This window comes from Camelus ferus, chromosome 9, assembly GCF_009834535.1.
Source record: "Camelus ferus isolate YT-003-E chromosome 9, BCGSAC_Cfer_1.0, whole genome shotgun sequence".
Classification (NCBI taxonomy): domain Eukaryota; kingdom Metazoa; phylum Chordata; class Mammalia; order Artiodactyla; family Camelidae; genus Camelus; species Camelus ferus.
The window spans coordinates 58,147,503-58,168,184 of NC_045704.1; the positions used below are offsets into that span (position 1 = coordinate 58,147,503).

Below are 20,682 nucleotides of genomic sequence, written 5' to 3' on the forward strand. Positions count from 1 at the left end.
TATGATTATCTCAACAGGTAGAGGAAGAAACATTTCACAAAATCCAATATACACTACTGATTTTTTTTAAAGTTTCAGCAAACTAGAAGAGAAGTAAACTTGATAAAAAGCACCTACCAAAAACCCTATAGCTAATATCATACTTAGTGATGAAAGACTAAATACTTTTTCTCTAAAATCAGTTTATAAAAAAGACAAAGATGTCTGTGCCATCACTTCTATTCAGCATTATACTGGAGGTTCTAGCTAGTACAATAGGCAAGAAGAGAAAAGAAAGAAAGGAAAGGAAGGGAGGGAGGGATAAAGGAAGGAAGGAAGGATGAACGAACAGAGGGAGGGAGAAGGAGGGTTTCCCTTTGGAAAAAGTAACACTGTCTTTATTCACAGGTGACACAATTATCTGTAGAAAATCTTAGGAAAGCTACAAGAAAGTTACTAGAACAAATAAGTGAGTTTAGCAAACTTGCACTATACAAGATCAATGCACAACAATCAATTGTATTTCTATGTACCAGTAACAATTAGAAATTTTAAAATACCATGTACAGTAATACTGAAAAATATGAAATAGGAGTAAAATCTGACAAAAGATGTTTAGTATTTGTATAATGCAAACGACAAAATGTTGCTTAAATTTAAGAAGACCTAAATAAATGAAGCAATACATGGAATTCATGGATCACAAGATTCAATATTGTCAAGATGTCAATTCTCCAAATTGATCTATAGATCCACTGCTTTCCCCATCAAAATAACTACAGGCCGTTTTCATACAAGTTGACAAGCTGATTATAAAATGTATGTGTATGTGAAGTGGGTACACCTAAAACAATATAACATTGTAAATCAACTATAAATAAAAAATAATAAAAATTAGATGAAATGACAAGGCCCTTAGAATCCTTAAAACACTTGGGAAAGGCAGAACAAAGTTGGAGAACTTATGCTACTTGACATTAAGACATACTGCAAAGCTGTAGTAATCAAGACAGTGTGGTACTGGTGTCAAGGAAGACTACATAGATCTATGGAACAAAACAGGACAAAACAGAAATAGACCCACACACGTATGGCCCATTGATTTTTGACAAAAGTACAAAGGCAATTAAGAAGAGAAAGCTGGTCTTTCCATAAATGGTGCTGAAACAATTGTACACTCACATGAAAAAAAAAAAGTGGACCAGTTCAACCCTAGGTACTTCAGCATGTATCAAAAAATTAAATGATTATTCTATCTTTCCTTGTTAGTGTTATCACATCGGTAAAGTTAACACTGACGTAGTAGTACCTGATATTCAGTCCATATTCAAATTTCCTGAATTCGACCCAATAACGTCCTTTTCTTGATTTTTTCTCAAGCTAAGGTTTCAAATTAAGTGTTATGCATTGCATTTCGCTTTCATATATAATCTATAATCTGAGTCCCCCTCCACCAAGTCTTTAAAAATTTTTATGACATTGGCGTTTTTCAAAAGCCCATGCCAGTATCTTGAAGGGTATTCAACAATCTGGATTTGTCTGACTGGTTCCTCAAGTATGTATACAGGTGGCATATTTTTGGCATGCAATACATAGGAGATGTACCCTTCCCATTGTAGCATGGTAGATACACCTAATGTCATTTGCCCCATTTGTGATGCTAAGTTTAAGCATTTGGCTAAGTGGCATTTGCTGAATTTCTAATTTCTTTATTGTAAAGATATCTTTACTCTTTGTAATGAATAAGCAATTTGTGATGTAATTTTTTTTTTTTTGCGTGAAAAGGCTATTTAGTTGCTTTACGTTATATAGCATACACTTTTACATTTCTTTTTTCTAAAGGAATTTCCTGTGGTGATGTAGTATTTTGAGATGTTTACTCTGCTCTCCAGTAACAGTTCATTATCGATCTTTTTGTCTCTTTTTAAAATTGATGTGTAATTGACATATAACATTATATTAGTTTCAGGTGTACAACATAATGATTCAATATATGTATCTACTTGTGAAACGATCCTCACAAGTCTAGTTAATACCCACCACTGATGAGCTTCATATGAATCAGTCATTGCACTGATGATTGCAAAACGATAAATGTATACTTTTATCATCCCTTCTACATAAATTAGTTGGCATTTTTCTGTAAAGAAGAGCTTTCCTCCTTCCTGCATTGCTTTAAGAATCACTATGAACATACGGATTTTTAAAAATTCAACATGTTATTATATTATTATAGTATATATTATGTCATATATTATAATGTGTTATACATTTTCTTTGGGATGCTCAAATTGTCTCAAATGTGGCCATTGGGAGGCCATTCAAGACTACTTCTGTGTCCTTTAGAATTTTTAGTCTTTGAGCACTCCCTTGACTTCCAGGACAATATATTCTGGGGTTATCTTGCACTTTGCCTGCTCCAAACTTGAACTGGACATTTGCTCAAGAAGCCTTGTTGTTTTTGGTGAAGGATGGTATTTAGAAACCAGGACCTAATTTCTAGGTCCTGCTGCTGACATGGAGTCCACAGTGGTGTCCCCCAATTTCAGGATTCTTCCTCACCTTTCCCCATTGCATTCTTCTCCCTCTTTTCTTAAACAGGGAGAACCTGGGTTGCCAACCACCTCAACACTGTTTTTTTTTTTCCCTCTATCTTACAATACAAATAAAATAATTGTAGTCCTCCAACAACAATGCTAACAACAAACCCACTAAGTTCCAGATTTTGTTACAGATCTTTTGATCCTTAGACTATATCAGATTCAGATGACTGTGTTCAAAAGTTACCTTAATTCTTTTTCCCTGCATGGTTATGTTATTAATTTGACAAATGGCTAGTTTTTTTTTTCTGATTGTATTCATACTATTGCCATTTTTTATTTTTCCTTCCTGTGTTTATTTTGTCCCAAATTAAGCAAATAGCACACACACATTTTTATTTCTCCTTTCTAACACAAAAGGTAATGTACTACATATACTCTGTTGCACCTTGCCTTTTTTTTTCCCCTCTGAAGAGTATATCCTGGAAATTACTTCCTATCAATTCACAGAGGTCTTCCTCACTGTCTTTTATGGCTACATCATACTCCACTGTACAAATATACCATAGTGTACCAGCTTCCTGTGGAAGGAAATTAGCATGTTTCCATTTTTTTTGCTATCATAAACATTACAATGAATAACTTTCATTATACGTTGTTTCATTTTTTGTGGCAGTGCATCTCAAGCATATGTATCCAAGAGTGTATTAGTTTGCTAGGGTTGACATAAAATAATACTACAGACTGGGTAGCTTAAACAACAGAAATTAATTTTTTCTTGCTTCTGGAGGCCAGAAGACAAGATTAAGGTGTCAGCAAGTTTGGTTTTTTCTGAGTCCTCTCTCCTCGGTTTGCAGATGGACACATTCTTGCTGTGTGCTTTTGTGGTCTTTCCTCTTTCTGTCGTCTGTGTCCTAATCTCCTCTTAAAAAGATACCAGTCATACTGGATTAGAGTGTATCTATATAACCTCATTTTGCCTTAAAATGATCCCATTAGAGGTCCTATCTGCAAGTACTGTCACATTCTGAAGTACTGGGGGTAGGGACTTCAACATACAAATCTGGGAAGGGATACTATTTGGTCCAAAATAAAGAGTAAATGCTAGTAGTGGGGAGGGTACAGCTCAGTGGTGAGTGTGTGCTCAGCACACACGAGGTCCTGGGTTCAATCCCCAGTACCTCCATTAAACAAACAAAACTAATAATAAATAAATAAACAGACCTAAGAGTGCCATCTAAAAATTTCTTTAAAAAAGAGTAAATGCCAGGCACTGTCTAATTCCACTTCAATGGTTTATACAGTGTTGTACTACCAATAGTAATCAAGCACTTATTATTCAATCTCTTAAAATACAGCTGAAAAGACTATTGCTTAGCAGTAGCCGCACTAAAAATTTTTCCCTTCATACTGAAGGTTATAATTTTATTCCAGCTATTTCAGCTCTCCTTGCCTAGGAAAATCATGTTCAAGTATCACAAATTCCACGTTATACTGCCGTTATTGTCTTATTTACCAATGCACACGAGATACTTGATGTCATAGAAACATCTTTGGCAGCAGACCAGACTGGACTTTAAACTGCTGTGACTCAGATGTTTTACCCTGAATCTGGGTAACTGTTTTACAAAGAATTCTCGCCCTGAAAAAACTCTTCTACCATAGTAATGGTTCTGAGAGTGGAACATGTGGGTTTTCTAAAGAAAATGTGTAAACCTGGGGATAGATCCCAAGTTTTCTAGTCTATGTTAGGAAAAGAGGAATTGAGCACACTCCATTCCCAAAGAATTTAAAATGAGAAACACAGATTGTATTGCCCTTAGGCTTATCCTTTGCATTTCATTTGTAGGTTGCAAAAGTAAGCCCCCATTCTAGGGATTACGACCCCATGGGAAGATAGTAACACTGCAAGAGATTTATAGCTATCTCTGGGCTCCTGCATCTGGGTACCACAGGGTTACCTCCTCCAGTTCTCAAAGGTGAGTAGCCCAGAAGACTATTCCTTTCCCCTCTATCAGCCTGCCCTTATCAGACTCTGCCTCTGACTGCTCCCTCCCGAGGTCTCCTTTTGAGAATAGTCTCATATTCTGGGCTTGACTTTACAAGTGGAAGTTTATCCCCAGACAGTTACAAACAAGTGCTCTGAACCTCTTTAATCTGTTTTAATTACAAAAGAAAACATCATCACTGTATCAAATTTACATAGCACAGATGTCTAAAAAGCAAAAAGTAAAAGTCCTTTCCTGAACCCCAGATGGAATTTATGGTAGTGTTTATACGTTGTTATTTATAAAAACCAATTCTCAGTGATGACAGCAGATGGGAAACACTTTCATGCACTGTTGCTGGGTGTACACATAGGTGAACATCTTGGCAGATAAATGAGGAGATAGTTTTCAAGATGCAAATACACATAATTTCAGAATTAGTCATTTCACTTTTAGAAATTTACCCTGCAGGTAGATTTATTTTTTATGTGTACAAATATATACTTACAAAGGTGTTCACTGAAGCACTGTTTGCAGTGTTAATGATCTAAAAACAATTTAAACATTTACCAAAAAGAGACTGTATAAACAAATAATAATATTCTCATTCAACAGAATACTATGAAGCATGACTTTTTTTTTTTAACTGAGGTATAAATGAGTATTGAGATGTTAAGATGCTTGTGACACAGTACGGGGAAAACGAAGAAGTAGAGCCCGTGGGAAGGAAAGCATATGGGCGTTTGTGACATCTCCGTAATATGCATAGAATACTTCCGGAGGGATGTACAAGTGGCTAACCATTCTTCTTCTGGAGCAGGATTAAGGAGCTGGGATAGGATACTAGAGAAGAGAACTTTTACTTCTTGTTTTGTATTTTTCCCAAAATTTGAATTATTTTTGTTTACCATGTGCATGCATTCTTTTTAAAATTGAAAAAATAAAAGGTATTTTAAAGAAGGCCCTTCCGTGTTCTCAGGCATGACTCTTACTCATAGTTCCCTGTTAAGTAGATCATGATGCATTCGTTTCTCGGTGTTCCCTGAAAGTTTTGTTTTTGCTACATTCTTCCTTTTCAGGAGCCATTCTACATAATGGATGAAAATCACTTGAGTTTGGTCTAAGTTATAGTAGGACTGAAAGGGAAAAGAAAAGCCACTTGGGCTTTGTGTTACATAATTCTTTGTTGTGTTATAACAACACATCTAAACTCCCAGACAACACACCAAGAGATGCTTAAGCAAAAATGAAAAAGAGCAAGAAATGTGAGGTGGAGAGCTTGCAGTGGAGACACAGAAAACATCTGCCCCCCAACTATGATTCGAACATTCCTAATTGTTTGTCATCTGTTTACTTTCTAGATCCTGGAGACCAGGAAATAGTTTTTTCAGTCCAGAATTACATTACAATTGTAAAATGTGGATGCTTAGTTACTTTGTTATTGGGGAAGGTCTGACCACTATTTATTTGAGTAAGAGTAAGAATTACTAGAACTCACTAGAAATAAGGCTTTGTAAAATAATACCTGACCATCTTGGACCTCCAAAATTTTTTTACAGCCACACGGAAAGATAAATATTGGCAAAGGTGAAAATCAGATCACTTTGGACCACAGGACCATCAGCATCTTATTCTGAGAATTCAAAGCTGTACTGCAGAGTTGAAACATACAACAGCTGGCCATGTCATTCCACACTACCGACGTCTTCTAAAAGAACTGGATGGCATATGTAAATGAAAATCAAATGAATATTTATTTTCATTTTTAAAATATTTAGAAGCATTTTGCAATTCCCCTGGAGAACTACAGGCTCTCTGGACTGTCGCAAAGCCAGGGCTAGATCCTGGTCCGGGAAGAAATCGGCGCCAACTGCTTCTGAGAAGTCAGGGGTGGTAATGAAATGGCACCAGGACATGTCACTGTCACTTGTGTGGTTTAAATTCTTAAAAATGACCTCAACCAGCAGTTGACCTCTCCAAGTAGGTACCTGAACAGTATTATTGTTCAAAGATTTCTGGAAAGCCTGCACTGCCAATTTAGTGAAAGCAAAGCTTGAGTGCTTCCCCCCACCATCCCTGACCCATTCCAGCAATGGAAAACCATCTGCATCCTGGCTAAGCCTGAACAATTGAACGCTCTGTGCAAAAAGTAACCATTCCTCACCATTCCTGCATCCCATCCAAACATGGATGTCGGCCGCAGTCTGCAAGGGACTGAGGGGATAGGCAGTTTCTGTTCTAGTTGTGTGAAAACATAAACTAACATCTGCAACACACTTTAGCATTTTCAAAGTGTTTTTCCCTCATATATCTTGTGTTCCTTCTTCATACATGACCACAAGTTGGAGAGCAATGAAAATATAATTTGTATTATGCACTCGACCCACACTTCCTCCTCGGTGTCTCAAATCAGGTTGAAAATGTCATTGGTGAATATTAATTTGTAAATTGTGGGAACATTTTTGTTTTCTTAGAAATAATAAATTAAAACTGAAAATGATTTTCAGCCTTCTAAAATGAGTTTGACTTCAACGTTTCAAAATACGCCCAAACTAATACCTACATTGTTTTATTCAATTCAATTAAGCAGTTACTTATGGAGCACCCCTTGTGGGCAGGGTGCATGCCACAAAACCTCAGGCAAAACTAGTGGCTGCTCTAGAAAGATCTTAGGAGTCCATGGAGAACAGTCATGGGCTTCAGAGAGGCTGTGAAAGACCCCATAAGATGTGGGAGCACGAGGTGCTGAGGGAGCACAAGGAAGGGTGCTAATCGCATCTTGGGAGGAAAAACATGTCGCATGTGGCTTTCCTACCACCTCTTCACAGCATGTTAAGGAGAAACATACTGTTTGGATTATGGAAAGTAGTGTGAAAGAAAGCATCCTGTTTGGGGAAAGCAAGTGAAAACACGCACATTCCCCCTTGGCTTTGTCCATGTTCATCATGTTTTCTTCCAAGTCCCTCCCTTATCTCATCACAAGCTGTGCCTCTTTTTGAGCCACACAGGATGCTGGCTCTAAATAGATTCCTGGGAAAGGGCCTGTAAATGCCTGTGTCATGCCAGGGCGTGGGAGGCAGGGAGTGAAGGGACCAGGCAGGGACACCAAGACAGGGGAGAGAAGGCACCCACAAAACAGCTGGCTCTGGTTAGCAAAACACCCAAGGCCAGGGAAAGGCAGGCCTTGATAAGGATCAGACTACTCAACTGAGATATTACTTCGGGGTTTCTCTACTTGCCACCCCTCCACCCTGATGCTGTCCTCCAGGCAGGGTTGGAGTTCCCCTCTGAGCCTCCACCAAAACCCTCCTTCCCTCCCTGGAGACATTTGACTGGGCAGGGAGGGGGGTCCTATTCTCTGTTCACTTGTCACTTACACGTGTGTGTAGCTCAAGAATTTTCTTTTATTTCCAACGTCTACCACAGCGCCTGGCTCAGAGTATCTTTCAGAAAATATCTGTTTCTATCTTTCAAATTGAAAAGCACTGGAAATCCTCAAATTAAAGTAGAACAAACACACACACTTAATCCCACTGCTTTAAAATAAATTACATAGAGATGTAAAATTTCCCCTTTCATATCCTTCTTTTTGCTAAAACAGATTTATCAAAATATACAGTAAATTTTGGTTGTGTGAATTAATAAATGAGTGAATAAGTAAGTCTAATAGAGTTGAAGAGGCCGAGGGAAGGAACAGAAGTTAAGCCAACAATCAAAAGGATCACTTCCCATCCTTCACTTCACTACACCTGCAAAGTCTCTTTTGTCATGTTCTGGGCTACAGGATGTAGACATCTCTGGAGCCCATCAGTCTACCACAGAGCCTACAAGGCACAGAGATAGCAGATCTAAGTACTTTCTAAGTCCAGACTTTCCTTCTAAGGAGCCCTTTGACCTCATTTGCTTTCCATTTTTGGATCTTAGTTTCCTAATTTATAAACTGGGGAAACTCATTTAACCAGTATGTTACTAGCCATGCACATTCTAAATTTTAGAGGTACTGAATAAAGCAGACAAAAGTTCCTGCTCTTATGATGCCCACATTCTAGAGGACGAGAAAGTAAATTAGGTAAAATATGTTAGATGGTGGTAAGTGTTGAGGACTGATGAGGAGACCAGCCTGTCTAGGGCAGAGATGAGGGGAAGGCAATGGGCAAAGAAGCCAGAAAGGGAGGCTGGGATGGAGAATGCAGATCATTTGGAACTTATAGGTCTTGCTAAGGACTTGGGTTTTCTCCAAACGACAGGGGAAGCCACTAGACGGTTTTGAGCAGAGGAGTAACCATGATCTAATATACATTTTAATGGGTTGCTCTGGCTGCTGACTGAGAACAGACCTAAGGGGACAAGGATGGATGCAGGGAAACATGTTAACGCCTTACTCCCCTCTACCATCACTCCTTTGTATGCCTTTCCATTTGCACACCCACGCTTCCTTCATGCTGTTTATCCCTCCTAAAGACACCCTGCTCCTCTCTCCAACTTGAAATTCCATTCAGTCAGTTCCTCCTTCAGGAGCCAACTCAGTGCTCATCTTAAAGCTGTAAGGGCACTTGGGGAAGTTGTTATCCTTCATCCCCATCTTCAGGTGAGGACAGCGGGACAAAGACCCTCAGGCGTCCGTCCAAGGTCACACATATAGTAAGTGCTGCACCCAGGGCTGCCCTAAAGTGTGATTTGAAAAAAATTAAAAGATATTCTTGATAGAGACGTTCCCCCTGAAATTGTTGGCTGTTGGCAATTATCATTAAATTGTCATCTTGAAGAGCATGGATGGTTGTCTTACTCAGCTTTGTGTACTCGGCACTTAGCATGGCGCCTGGCATGCGAAAGACACCCAGTAATTGTTGCTGGATGAGTAAATAATAGACTGTCAAGAGTCCGTGTTTCTGTGTTACTAGCATCATGCTGCCCCACTTCATGCCACTGCCTCCTGGTTTAAAATGTCAGACAACTGGAAAGGTCTAAGAATCTATGAGAGCTAGTCTTAAGTGTTCTAGGAGGAGAACTTATTAACAAATGGAGCCATAACAGGACTGGAGTGGGATCTGCCTAACACAGTAAAGATCCGAGCTAGAGACCCCCTTCTCTCCTTCCCCTTTTCAATTCCCAAGTGATTAGATGGATAAAACAGGTTCTACAGGGGTGTTATTCTTTGAGGAGAAACCACAGTTCTATTATTGGGTGCCTTTCTGCACCCTTGGCATGTGGATGTGGTTTTTTTTAAAACATTTTTTTTATTGAGTGATAGTCATTTTACAATATTATGTCAAATTCCAGTGTAGAGCACAATTTTTCAGTTATACATGAACATACATACATTCATTGTCACATTCTCTTTCGCTGTGAACCACCACAAGATCCTGTATATATTTCCCTGTGCTACACAGTACAATCTTGTTTATCTATTCTACAATTTTGAAATCCCAGTCTGTCCCTTCCCACCCCCCACCCCCTGGCAACCACAAGTTTGTATTCTATGTCTATGAATCTGTTTCTGTTTTGTATTTATTTATTTATTTATTCTTTAGATTCCACATATGAGCAATCTCATATGGTATTTTTCTTTCTCTTTCTGGCTTACTTCACTTAGAATGACATTCTCCAGGAGCATCCATGTTGCTGCAAATGGCGTTGTCGGTTTTTATGGCTGAATAGTATTCCACTGTGTAAATATACCACATCTTATTTATCCAGTCATCTGTTGATGGACATTTAGGCTATTTCCATGTCTTGGCTGTTGTAAATAGTGCTGCTATGAACATTGGGGTGCAGGTGTCATTCTGAGGTAGGGTTCCTTCTGGATAGAGATGTGGTTTTCATTGATAGTGATTATCAACAGTGACAACAGAACTGGTAAGTAGCCAGGGCTGGCGTGGGAACTGTGTGTAATGACCAGAAGAGGCCCCAAGAAGCCCGCCCTTGTCCTGTCAGGGAATTTGTGGACTCATATTGAGTGACCTGGTTGCTAATAGTTTAGAAATGGGAGTATCTGCAAATTTACCCCTGGCCTCTCCTTCCCCTCCTGGTAACCACAAGTTTGTTTGCCACGTCTGTGAGTCTGTTTCCATTTTGTAAATAAGTTCATTTTCTCACTCTTTAATATTCCACATATAAGTCACATCATTATGGCATTTTTCTTTCTCTCCCTGGTTTACTTCACTTAGTATGACAATCTCCAGGTCCATCCAAGTTGCTGCAAATGGCATTATTTTATTCTTTTTTATGGCTGAGTAGTATTCCATTGTATAAATATACCACAACTTCTTTATCCAGTCATCTGTTGATGGACAATGTCTTGGCTATTGTAAATAGTGCTGCCATGAATACTGAGGTGCACGCATCTTTTTAAATTAAAGTTCCCTATGGATATATGCTCAGGAGTGGGATTGCTGGATCATATGGTAAGTCTATTTTCAGTTTTTTTTTTTTTTGAGGAATTTCCATACTGTTTTCCATAATGGCTGCACCAAACTACATTCCTACCAACAGTGTAGGAGAGTTCCCTTTTCTCCACACTGTCTCCAGCATTTATCATTTGTGGACTTTTGAATTATGGTCATTCTGACTGGTATGAGGTGACACCTCATTGTAGTTCGATTTGCATTTCTTTGATAATTTGCAATATTGAACATTTTTTTCATGTGCCTATCGGTATGTCTTCATTGGACAAATGTTTGTTTAGGTCTTCTGCCCATTTTTTGATTGGGTTGGGTTTTTTTTGTTATCAAGTTGTACGAGCTGTTTGTATATTCTGGAAATTAGTCCCTTGTCAGTCTCATCCTTTGCAAATATTTTCTCCCATTCTGTAGGTTGTGTTTTCATTTTATTTATACTTTCCTTTGCTGTGCAAAAGCCAGTAAGTTTAATTAGGTCCCCTCTCCAGTTCTCACTCTGCCTCCAGACTCTCTCTTTGGCGCCAGCTCCCAAACATCACCTTCCCTCACCTCCATGCATGTGATAATATTAGAAGACTCATTATTTTGCCTTTGTTTTGAATTTATTATCTAATGATTTTCTCACTAACACTCTCTTCAAGTTAGTCACAGTTTGAGTCAATTCCTCCAACACCACATTACCCAAGACACAGTTTCCGGGTCTTCCACAGGTTTATAATGAAATGATTAAAGAGTCCTTGAGGTCCCAGGGGAACATTGTCAAAATGGGAGGATATTTCAGTCTATCAGTTTGTAGATGTATTTCCAAAGCACAGAGATATCTTTGGGTTAAAAAATGTAACACCTGCACGAGCATAAGCTTATACAGTTAAGGGCTGAAAGGAACCTTGAGCATCATCTGGTTCAACCATTCCCATACTTTCAGCTAAAAAGTAAGTTGAGAGGTTAAGGACTTTCTAATGTCACTTTGCTACTTAGGGCAGAATTACAACTGGAAATAAAACCCAGGGTTCTTCCAGTACAGCCATGCCTCCTGGAGCACAATCTCTTCTCACACAATCTCTTTTCTCTTGCTTCCCATTGCTTCAACCCTCCTTATGAAAGTTTATCCTCTTATATGCAAACTGATAAGGACAAATCCTTAAAAAGAGATGCTGGCAGAAGGAGAACTTGATTATAAATAGGGAGATGATGCAACCACAAGGGCTGAATCCAGAAATAAATCATATCTTCACATAGTGTTTACTGAAATTGTCTTTTGAAAAATTTCCATAGAAATTATTTTACCCACCACAGGAATGTCACTCCCTCCCACAGGGATCTGACCAAACAGAAAGAGAAGCAGAATGGAGAAAAAGCAGTAATTTAGATTTATATATAAAACATTAGTTGGAACCTAAATAATAAGCTTCAACTAATCAGAATATTTTATGCATCCTGCTTTTTAATGGAAAAGGCAAACCACAAGAAAGCGACCATGTATCAGAGATTTAAAAATGCTTCCAGGGCTTATTTTAGGCTTTACATCCCCCCCCCTCACCATTTCCCTGCAACGTCTGTCTTTAAAATATCTCACTGCATACCTCCCTCCTTCTCTTCACATGTGTTCATTTGTTCACTTAACCAATCTTCCAATATCTATTGAGCCCTCCTCTGATGTCTCACGAACTCTGCTAAGATGAAAACATGGTTTTGCCTTAGTTTAATGTCTGGTTAAAAAGTTATCCTAAGAAGATTTGGATTGTTTTCACTTTTTTTTAAAGTTATATTTCCAGTTCTATAAATGGATAATTCTGTACTGAATATTTCCATTTGGACTTCCAGATCCACTGTGTACCATTTTGCAACCTGTTCCGTGCTTCTAGTGGGGAGTGAGTGGGGAAAGGACTGACCTTAATGGACCAGATAAATCATGTTCCTTTGCTCTGGTCTTCAGCAGATGAGAGGAATCCAAAGATCAGAAGATTAGAGGGTGGGAGGAGAGACAGGTAGGGTGACTCCCACCCACATCCCACCCCTCATTCCCCACACCTGCCAAGCTGTGGGTGAACAATGGCTACATTCCTCTCCTAAAGACCCCAGCACTTGTTAGGTAACCCCCTCCTTGGATTAGCAGCTGTCACATATATCACTGTGACTGTCAATTAAAAAATGATGAGTGTGTTTCCGAGAAACAACAGAAAGCAATGTAGTTGGGAGCTAAGAGAGCTGCTACTTATGTAGCTACACAGAAAGAAAACAGGTCAAATATTCGTCCTGCCTGCCCTTTGAAAATAGATCTGTGCAAAGCCCTTCATGTTCATAGCTAGGTGAGAAAGGTTTCATAGTCGCTGTTCTTCATAAACCCAACCCTGCCATGCCAGGATGACAAGTAGGCCCAGTTTTACTTGGTTGAGAGCAGATGCCTGGGGCACAGTCTTGAAAAAGTTGTGAGGCCTGTTTTCAGTATCTGCCCTGGACATGGGTCAGGGCCCACACTCTGAAATGTAGATCCGGACTGGAATATGGACCTCTATCTCTAAAGGAATCTGATTTAGGACAATTAGAATCTGGGACAGAAACCAGTTCCTAGAATCACAAGAGTTACAATGTATGTTGTCTAGCCCTATTTTTAAATCATTTTACAAACAAGGAAAAAGAGGTACATGATGGTTAAACCAGTTGACAAATCAGTAATGGAACTAGCATGCAAATTTCCTCTGAATTCACACTTAGTTCTACTTATTAAGGACAAAAAGTAAAGAAAAACATGGCTGATTGCAACTGTCAGTTGGTTTTGGAAAGTTCAATAGAATCTAACTGGTCAAGATGGGATTTAACTGAGATAGTGAGGCCAACACCTTTCCTGTTTTTGGAGAGATTGACATCTTTTGATGTTGTTTTTGGAAAGACTTTGATCTAAGCGTTATATCTGACTAGGAGCCTAGCATCACACCAGATACATACATGTGGGAAGGAAACTGATGTAGCTTGATTACATAGACAAAACAGAAAAGAGCCTACCTAAAGACATTCCAGGGAGCTTTTCAGAGACATTGCTCTAGTTCTCTTTGTAAAACATAAATCCAGAAGGGGGAAGCCTATTCACTCTAGCTACGAAGTAGCTAGGAGCAAAGGGTGGTGATTTAAACATAGAATGAGTGTGCAGATAACATACAGATTTTGTCTCAAGGGCTCTACCATCTGGAAAAGATACGGCATGCAAGAAGAGACAACAAAGTAAAATGTTCCTCCAAAACTTCAATTTGCTCATGTCTAAGCTCCATTTCCTCCATGAAACAATTTGTCCTAAGGCAGCAGGTCAACAGTGGGGATGGGGAACATTGAAAATAATCTCCTACGTGTCCTCAAAATCGTTCTCTCCATTCTAGCTCCATGCTTAATTAAGGAAGCAATTCTCTGTCTCCTTTGACGACTTGTATCCTAGTGTTGAAAAGTAGTTTGAAAAAAAGTATGGAGAGAAATTATGGAAAAAGAATAGGAATCCCAGGGCCTGCAACACCCTCCATATAATTAGTCTTCCTCTTGGTACTGACACTAAGAATTCTACAAGTAATGGAGTCAGTTCTCTGAAGACAAGTAACTGTAAATTATTCCCTTATGTCCACTCTGACTCTTCCTATCTATTCTCACCAACTTCTCCCAACCCCTAACAAAATGGCTTCATTGTTGTGGAGTAGGAAACGGTCCTTAATGTAATAAGTTGAATCTGGAAAAAAGAATACGGCCTTGGCCTTTAATTCTGAGAAGAAGGTACTTTGAGGAAAATTCTATTTTTCTATCCATGTCACTCAGGCTCTCCCTTGATTTTGCTAGATGGCATCTTCCAGGAAAAAAGTGACAGTAATATCACCCACGTAGCCCCTAAGCAGCTTTCCCAAAGACCAGATGAAGCCTCCTGATTATTACACAAAGAAGACACTCTCATTTGCACTTCCCCAAACACAACTAGGGAAAAAAAGCATCTTTTAACGTTAGGGGTGGAGAGAGGAAAATATCAACTCTTTAAAATTCAGCCATTGAGTTGCTCTGACTTTGTAGCATGACAAGGAAGTGCCCTGAGGTGAAACTAGCCCTGCTTGGACCAGTCCCATACTTAGCAATTTCAGCCTTACAATGGTATCACTTAGAGTAGAGCACTCATCTGGAGATTAAAGTTCTTTCTATTCCTACTCTTATTTGTTGTGTGAGTTTCACCAAGGTACTTAGTATCTTTGAACCCACTACAGTTTATAGTTTCATCGGCTATAAAATGAGGAGTTGAACTAGAATTAAGCCAATGGTGAAAAAGAACAATCTCCAAATCATCATTATGGTTTCCTAAGTACTTTAGTGATCCTGGGAAGTTATGTCATTCAAACATTGACTCTGCCTCACTTTGATTTAGGGCCTTTATTTAAGTCATAAAATGAGTCCAGGAAAAGACAGTATGGCCAGAGAACTGTGGCTGTGCCCCAGATTATGAAGACAAAGGTACACCTTCATTGTGCAATCTCTTCCTCTGTATTTGAAAAATATACTCAATATAAATGAAAGGTCAGAGGTGAATGGATCATACTTCAAGTAGGTTTGAACATAGATGCCATCTAGTCTTTGCATTCTGCAAAATTCTTCTTTAAGTGAATAAATGTGTAGGGTAACTCTCCATTACCTTGATCAGCATCTAATACCAACCTGACACTTAGAATTAAATTAGAGAAACAAAATTGGATACTCTGAGACTTGAGGGCTGATTATACTACCAGAGCTAGGAGTGGACTTAAACTCTTTCCTTATCCCATTTAAATCTAACTAGATATAAACTCTCCATTACTGAGGAACAGAGGTGTGTCTGCAGAGGTGGAGGCTCCCCTTGATGTTCTTGGACAAGGAAATCTAATCCTTTCTTCTGACACACATGGTTGCAATAGAAAGCCTTCCCCAACTGCCAGTCTGGTTTTAATCTATTGTTTCAAGCAAGATGGGATTTGCAGGGAATGATAAGGAAAGAGCAAAATGACCAGAATGTACTATAAAATAAAAGTGTTGATGAGAAATCAAATTTTAAACAAGTGTTCAAAATTATAAGCACGAACATATGTAGACATACAGTGCATGCTACAAGCACATGACAATAAAAGTTTTTAATTGTAAGTATATCTAAAGTCTGCTTTGAATACAACATTTATATCTCATTTTACTAAAGTTCTTTGGCTTACCAAACGATAGCCATGGTAAAACACTGCCAATGAATACAGTGGTGCTTCATTTAAACACTGCTGGACAACGAAACATTCCTTAAGCAGACTTCCCATGTAACCAAACTAATCCTGCATTGTACAAACCTTCACAATGTTAAACACTTTATATGGAAACTTTTCAAAAGTTACATTTTTTTCTTTAAAAGATACACTGAATAACATCTTTTCCTGAAAATTCACTCATTCATTCAATTAAAATACTTATTAAAGCATGCTTATTATACTGCACTTCTTAGAAGGCCAGAAGATAGTAAGCTTAGATGGTGGTGAGCATTTTGGTGATACTTCCCCCCCAAACCAAAAGGTTTTAGAATGCCATTGTAAAAAAGTGCAAAAGCAGACAAAACTAGATTGCTTTTAATAGGTCTAGTGTCTTTTCTGCTGTCAGCTATCCCTTCTGGCTAAAAGCATATCAACCTCTATCAATTAGTTGCTTATTTTGTCAAAATAAAATTTAGATTTAAAAGATGTGCCTAGTGGGGCGGGGGGGGGGGTATAGCTCAAAGTGGTAGAGCGCATGCTTATCATCCATGAGGTCCTGGGTTCAATCCCCAGTACCTTCTCTAAAAAAAGTAAATAAACAAATAAATCTAATTAACTCCCCCAGACAAAAAAAAATTTCTTAAAAAAAAAATGTGCCTACTCTGTGCAAGGCACTATACTAGATGCTGGGGGCATGTAAGAAATACAGAAGGAATGCCCATGCTGGCTGAGTGGCATTCAAGAGTCACCAGGTCACCACTGTGGTGGGAAACACAATTTATTCTAAGTTTGAAAATAACTTACTTTTAAAAATACAGATATTGAAACACAGATATTGAAAGTAAACATAATGAAAGTTCTGATACATTTTCTTCAATGGGAGTATGTCTTGGGAATATCTCCCAGAAAAACACTGTCAGCCATGTGAGTCTTCATAGACAAAAAACTAAACTGCTTGAGGAGATAAAGTCAGCAGGCCCTGTAACAGCTTTCTGCTGGAACCCAGTCTTACTGCCAGACTTTATCTTACAATCAGGAAGGCTTAAGATGTCACATGTCTAATCTTGCTAATTCCTAGGGTCACTGACTCTAATTAATATATCTATAAAACCTGTATTTTAGCATTTTAATGCTCTGCTGTATATGAGTACAAAACATGTAGGCATTTATAAAACTGCTTGTTTAAAAGGGATACTCTATCGTTTACAAGATCAACCATCACTTCTGCGGGCAAGGTCTCTTTTCAGGGTTTCAGTAACACCATATTTTGGGGCCTTTTAAATATTTTTTGGCTACTCCTTTTAATTTCCATCACCCAACTACTGCTGTTTCACAACTCTACCTTGTAGTCTCAAAAGATTTCCTTGGATTTCCATCTGTTTTGTAGCTCAGACCTCTCTCCTGAGCTCCAGATCTATGTATCTAATTGGTGTCATATTCGGAAGCACTATAAGCTCCTCAGAAACTGAGACAAAACCAAACCGAACAGTTTTGTTGAAGAATGCTGAAGAAATGACTTCCTTAGTTGGTTCCCCCACCCCCATTCCTACAATTCCTTCCCTGATTATTTCTGTATTACACCAATCGTGCTTGAACTTCACCAGTACTTTGTACCACTCTTATGAGATTTTCACTCTATGGTTTTAATTTGTAAGTTTTGTCTTACCTTGTTAAGATTTCAGTTCCATTATGAGTATTGGCCTTCTTACTGCATTTATCTCCTAACTCTCCCTAATGGATAAATACAACAAAACACATAAAGGAATTCTGACGAGTCTCCCCCAGTTTTATTTTTACTGATCGATTTTGGGGTATATTAATAGGAGCAGTAGCACTGTGCGAACTCTACTCATAATTTAAGCCAAACACAAAACAATTTCTTCTATTAGGTATCATCTTCCCAGGAAGCCTTCCCTGGACCAGGTGGAAGCACCACAGTCCTAGACACTCCACCTCCCCAATTCTGGCATTTGCTTCTGTAACACCTAAAACAGTACATCATTTATATGCTATCTCCTTAGGCCATACACTTCCTTAAGGCAAGGTATGTCTTTCTCTGTACTTTCAGCACCTAGAAGATGAAAGGTTTTAAAAAACGTTTACAGATCGTTTTAAAAGTGTAATCAATGTATCGAGGCCACATAGGTCACAAAAGACCACTTACTACCCTCTAAGTGGATTAGGGAGGCCCCATTCCTAGAGAAACTTCTTAAAAGCTTGCCTCATGATGGCGATGATTCGAAAGGCAACTTCCTTGACTTTCTTCCAGTCTAAAAAGCTGCTACTAAAGCCCTCTAAAGAGACGGTCCCTTCAGCAAGCCTGCATAAAAACTAGGTCTCCAGGGCAAATACTAAAAACAAGCCCCACCCTGTTCCTATCCGCACCTGCTCAGCAGCAGCAAAGCAGCCCGCCCGGAGGCCATATGCGCATGCGCAATAAACAAAAGCGCCGAGAATCTAGGACTTCGTCCCTGAGCTGACGTCACTCAAGACAAGACGGCTCCGCCCTCCTCAAGATGGCGCTGCACTCAATGCGGAAGGCGCGTGGGTGCTGGACCTTCATCCGGGCACTTCACCAAGGACCCGAAGCTGTTCCCGCTCCCCAGGTAACAGAAGCTGGCCCTCTCCCGCCGTTTTCCCATCCCGCTATGTCCTTCTCATCCCCCTTTCCTCTGCTTGCTTCTTCTCGCTTCCCTTTTCCTCTGGAGAGTACAGAGCCCTTTCCTTCCTAAGGTCGATTCGCCTACGACTGCCCGCCTACTCGGAGCGTGGCGACGTTGCAAGTATGCGCGGTGACGTAACGCGCTCCTGCTGGGAGGAGCGCGCCGTCGTTTGCCCACTCTGCCTCAGCCTCTCGACCTGAGGGCATCGCACGGGCGCTGTTGCCGGGCAACGCGGGAAGCCGAGCCCTGTGTGAAGTTTTCAGAGACCCGAGGGCCAGTCTCTCCCGGACTGCCCACCTTGTGATCCTGTTGTTGTTTTTAACTCTCCTTTCCCTAACAGCAAGCCAACGGTCCGGCTGAGAAATTAGGGAAGACGCCTCGTTAGGAATTGGGCCGTTTAAGTAGGTGCACCCTCTTGACGCCCTCTCTCTGGCAATGCGGTACTTGAGCAAGTGTCAATGCATCTTCCACTCTGATTTCTCCTCATTGCCCCGAAGTAGACGTGTATCAAGGAGGTTTTATGAAGGAATCTCAGCAAGCTGCCAAAGGCGTCTTTTTGTCCTGGCAGCACTGCTGTTACTGTTTCTCTGTCGGGCTGAGAGCATGGACACGGCTTTTAACCTGTCCCGTCAGTATTTAGAATTTTACCCTCATAGCAAAAAGAAAAAAAAAAATGTATATTATTATAAATACATATAATCTCTTACCTTCATTCAGATATTTGTTTCAGCCAGATATTTGCTAAACGTCTTCCAAGTGCAGTCTCAGTAGTAGGCACTTTGCCAGACATTTCTACATTTCTTTGGAGATAACTCCTGGGAACTAAGGAGATACTTGAGATTCTGTGATTATTAGGTGATTTCCTGTCATCTTTGCATATTCATAGTCTTAATGTGTGTGAGGATTTTGTATGGTAACTGGTGTATTGGAGAGAGTACTAGACTGAAAGTTAGGAAACTACAAGTCAAGGGATTTGTCTGCCATTTGCTAGCAGTGTGACATGACAAGTCACTTAATCTTGGTGGGTTTATTTTCTTTAGCAAAATGGGTGGAGGAAGGGTTGAACTGATTGACCACGTTCCTTCAAGCTTTGGAAATTCTATTGCTCCATGATTATGAAGTCAAAAAGTAAAGCAGTAAGATTAATTATGAAAACCAAGATTTAAGTTCAACTTGGTTTTCTAATCATCACATAAATTACTTAACTTTCTGTGCTATGTGTTCTTCATGGATGTGGGCCTCAAGATTCTTGGAAGGATAAAGCATATTAAACTAGAAAGCTATTTGTTAACAAAACAGCTATTTAAATGTTATTTTAAATTTCAGGCAGCAATGTTAGGTAAGAATTCATTCAAAATTAGATAATACATCTAATACTCCACTGTTTGAAGTTTGAGGGTTTCATTCTGTAGAACCAGAATTGGTTGATTACTATATTTATAGCTAATAGTAGCATATTAAAACCTGTGGATCCAAAGTAAGTCTTAGACCCAAACCTCCTCTCATTACAAACTCAAGAGTTGAGAATGTCATGAGAAATAAAAAATCAAGGAGAAAAGAAAAACAAATTACAGCCCACAAATACTTGCCCAAGAAAGTTTATGGCATTCAATCATTATAAATGCTAAAGAAAAAATTTCTTAAATCTCTACTATTGTTTCAGTGGCATTTATGAATACGATTATCTTAAAGTATTAATCTAGATTGTTTCAGGGTGTAGAATTTCCAGAACAGGTTACTGTTTCCAAACCTTTACTTTAGGTCTCAGTAGAATATGAATTAAATGTAAGCAAGAGCATTTTTTTGAAGTATGATCTACATATAATTTTCAGTCATTAAAAATGGTTTGAAAGACTAATGCCGTCTTTGGAAAGACCAATTGGGAAAATATA

At 39.1% G+C, this 20,682-nt stretch overlaps 1 protein-coding gene and 1 non-coding gene across 2 annotated transcripts in view; both read left to right on the forward strand.

Moving 5' to 3' along the window:
• Nucleotides 1–16,634: 16,634 nt before the first annotated feature.
• On the forward strand, nucleotides 16,635–16,708 carry TRNAD-AUC. Its single transcript has one exon. It is a non-coding gene; the product is annotated as a tRNA-Asp (tRNA).
• Nucleotides 16,709–18,600: 1,892 nt separating this feature from the next.
• Nucleotides 18,601–20,682, forward strand: part of WARS2 (tryptophanyl tRNA synthetase 2, mitochondrial) — an 87,251-nt gene continuing 85,169 nt past the window's right edge. The window contains exon 1 of the mRNA XM_006184288.3: nucleotides 18,601–18,733. Coding sequence (XP_006184350.1) covers nucleotides 18,644–18,733 — 90 coding nt within the window. The 5' untranslated portion in view covers nucleotides 18,601–18,643. The remainder of the gene's footprint in view (nucleotides 18,734–20,682) is intronic.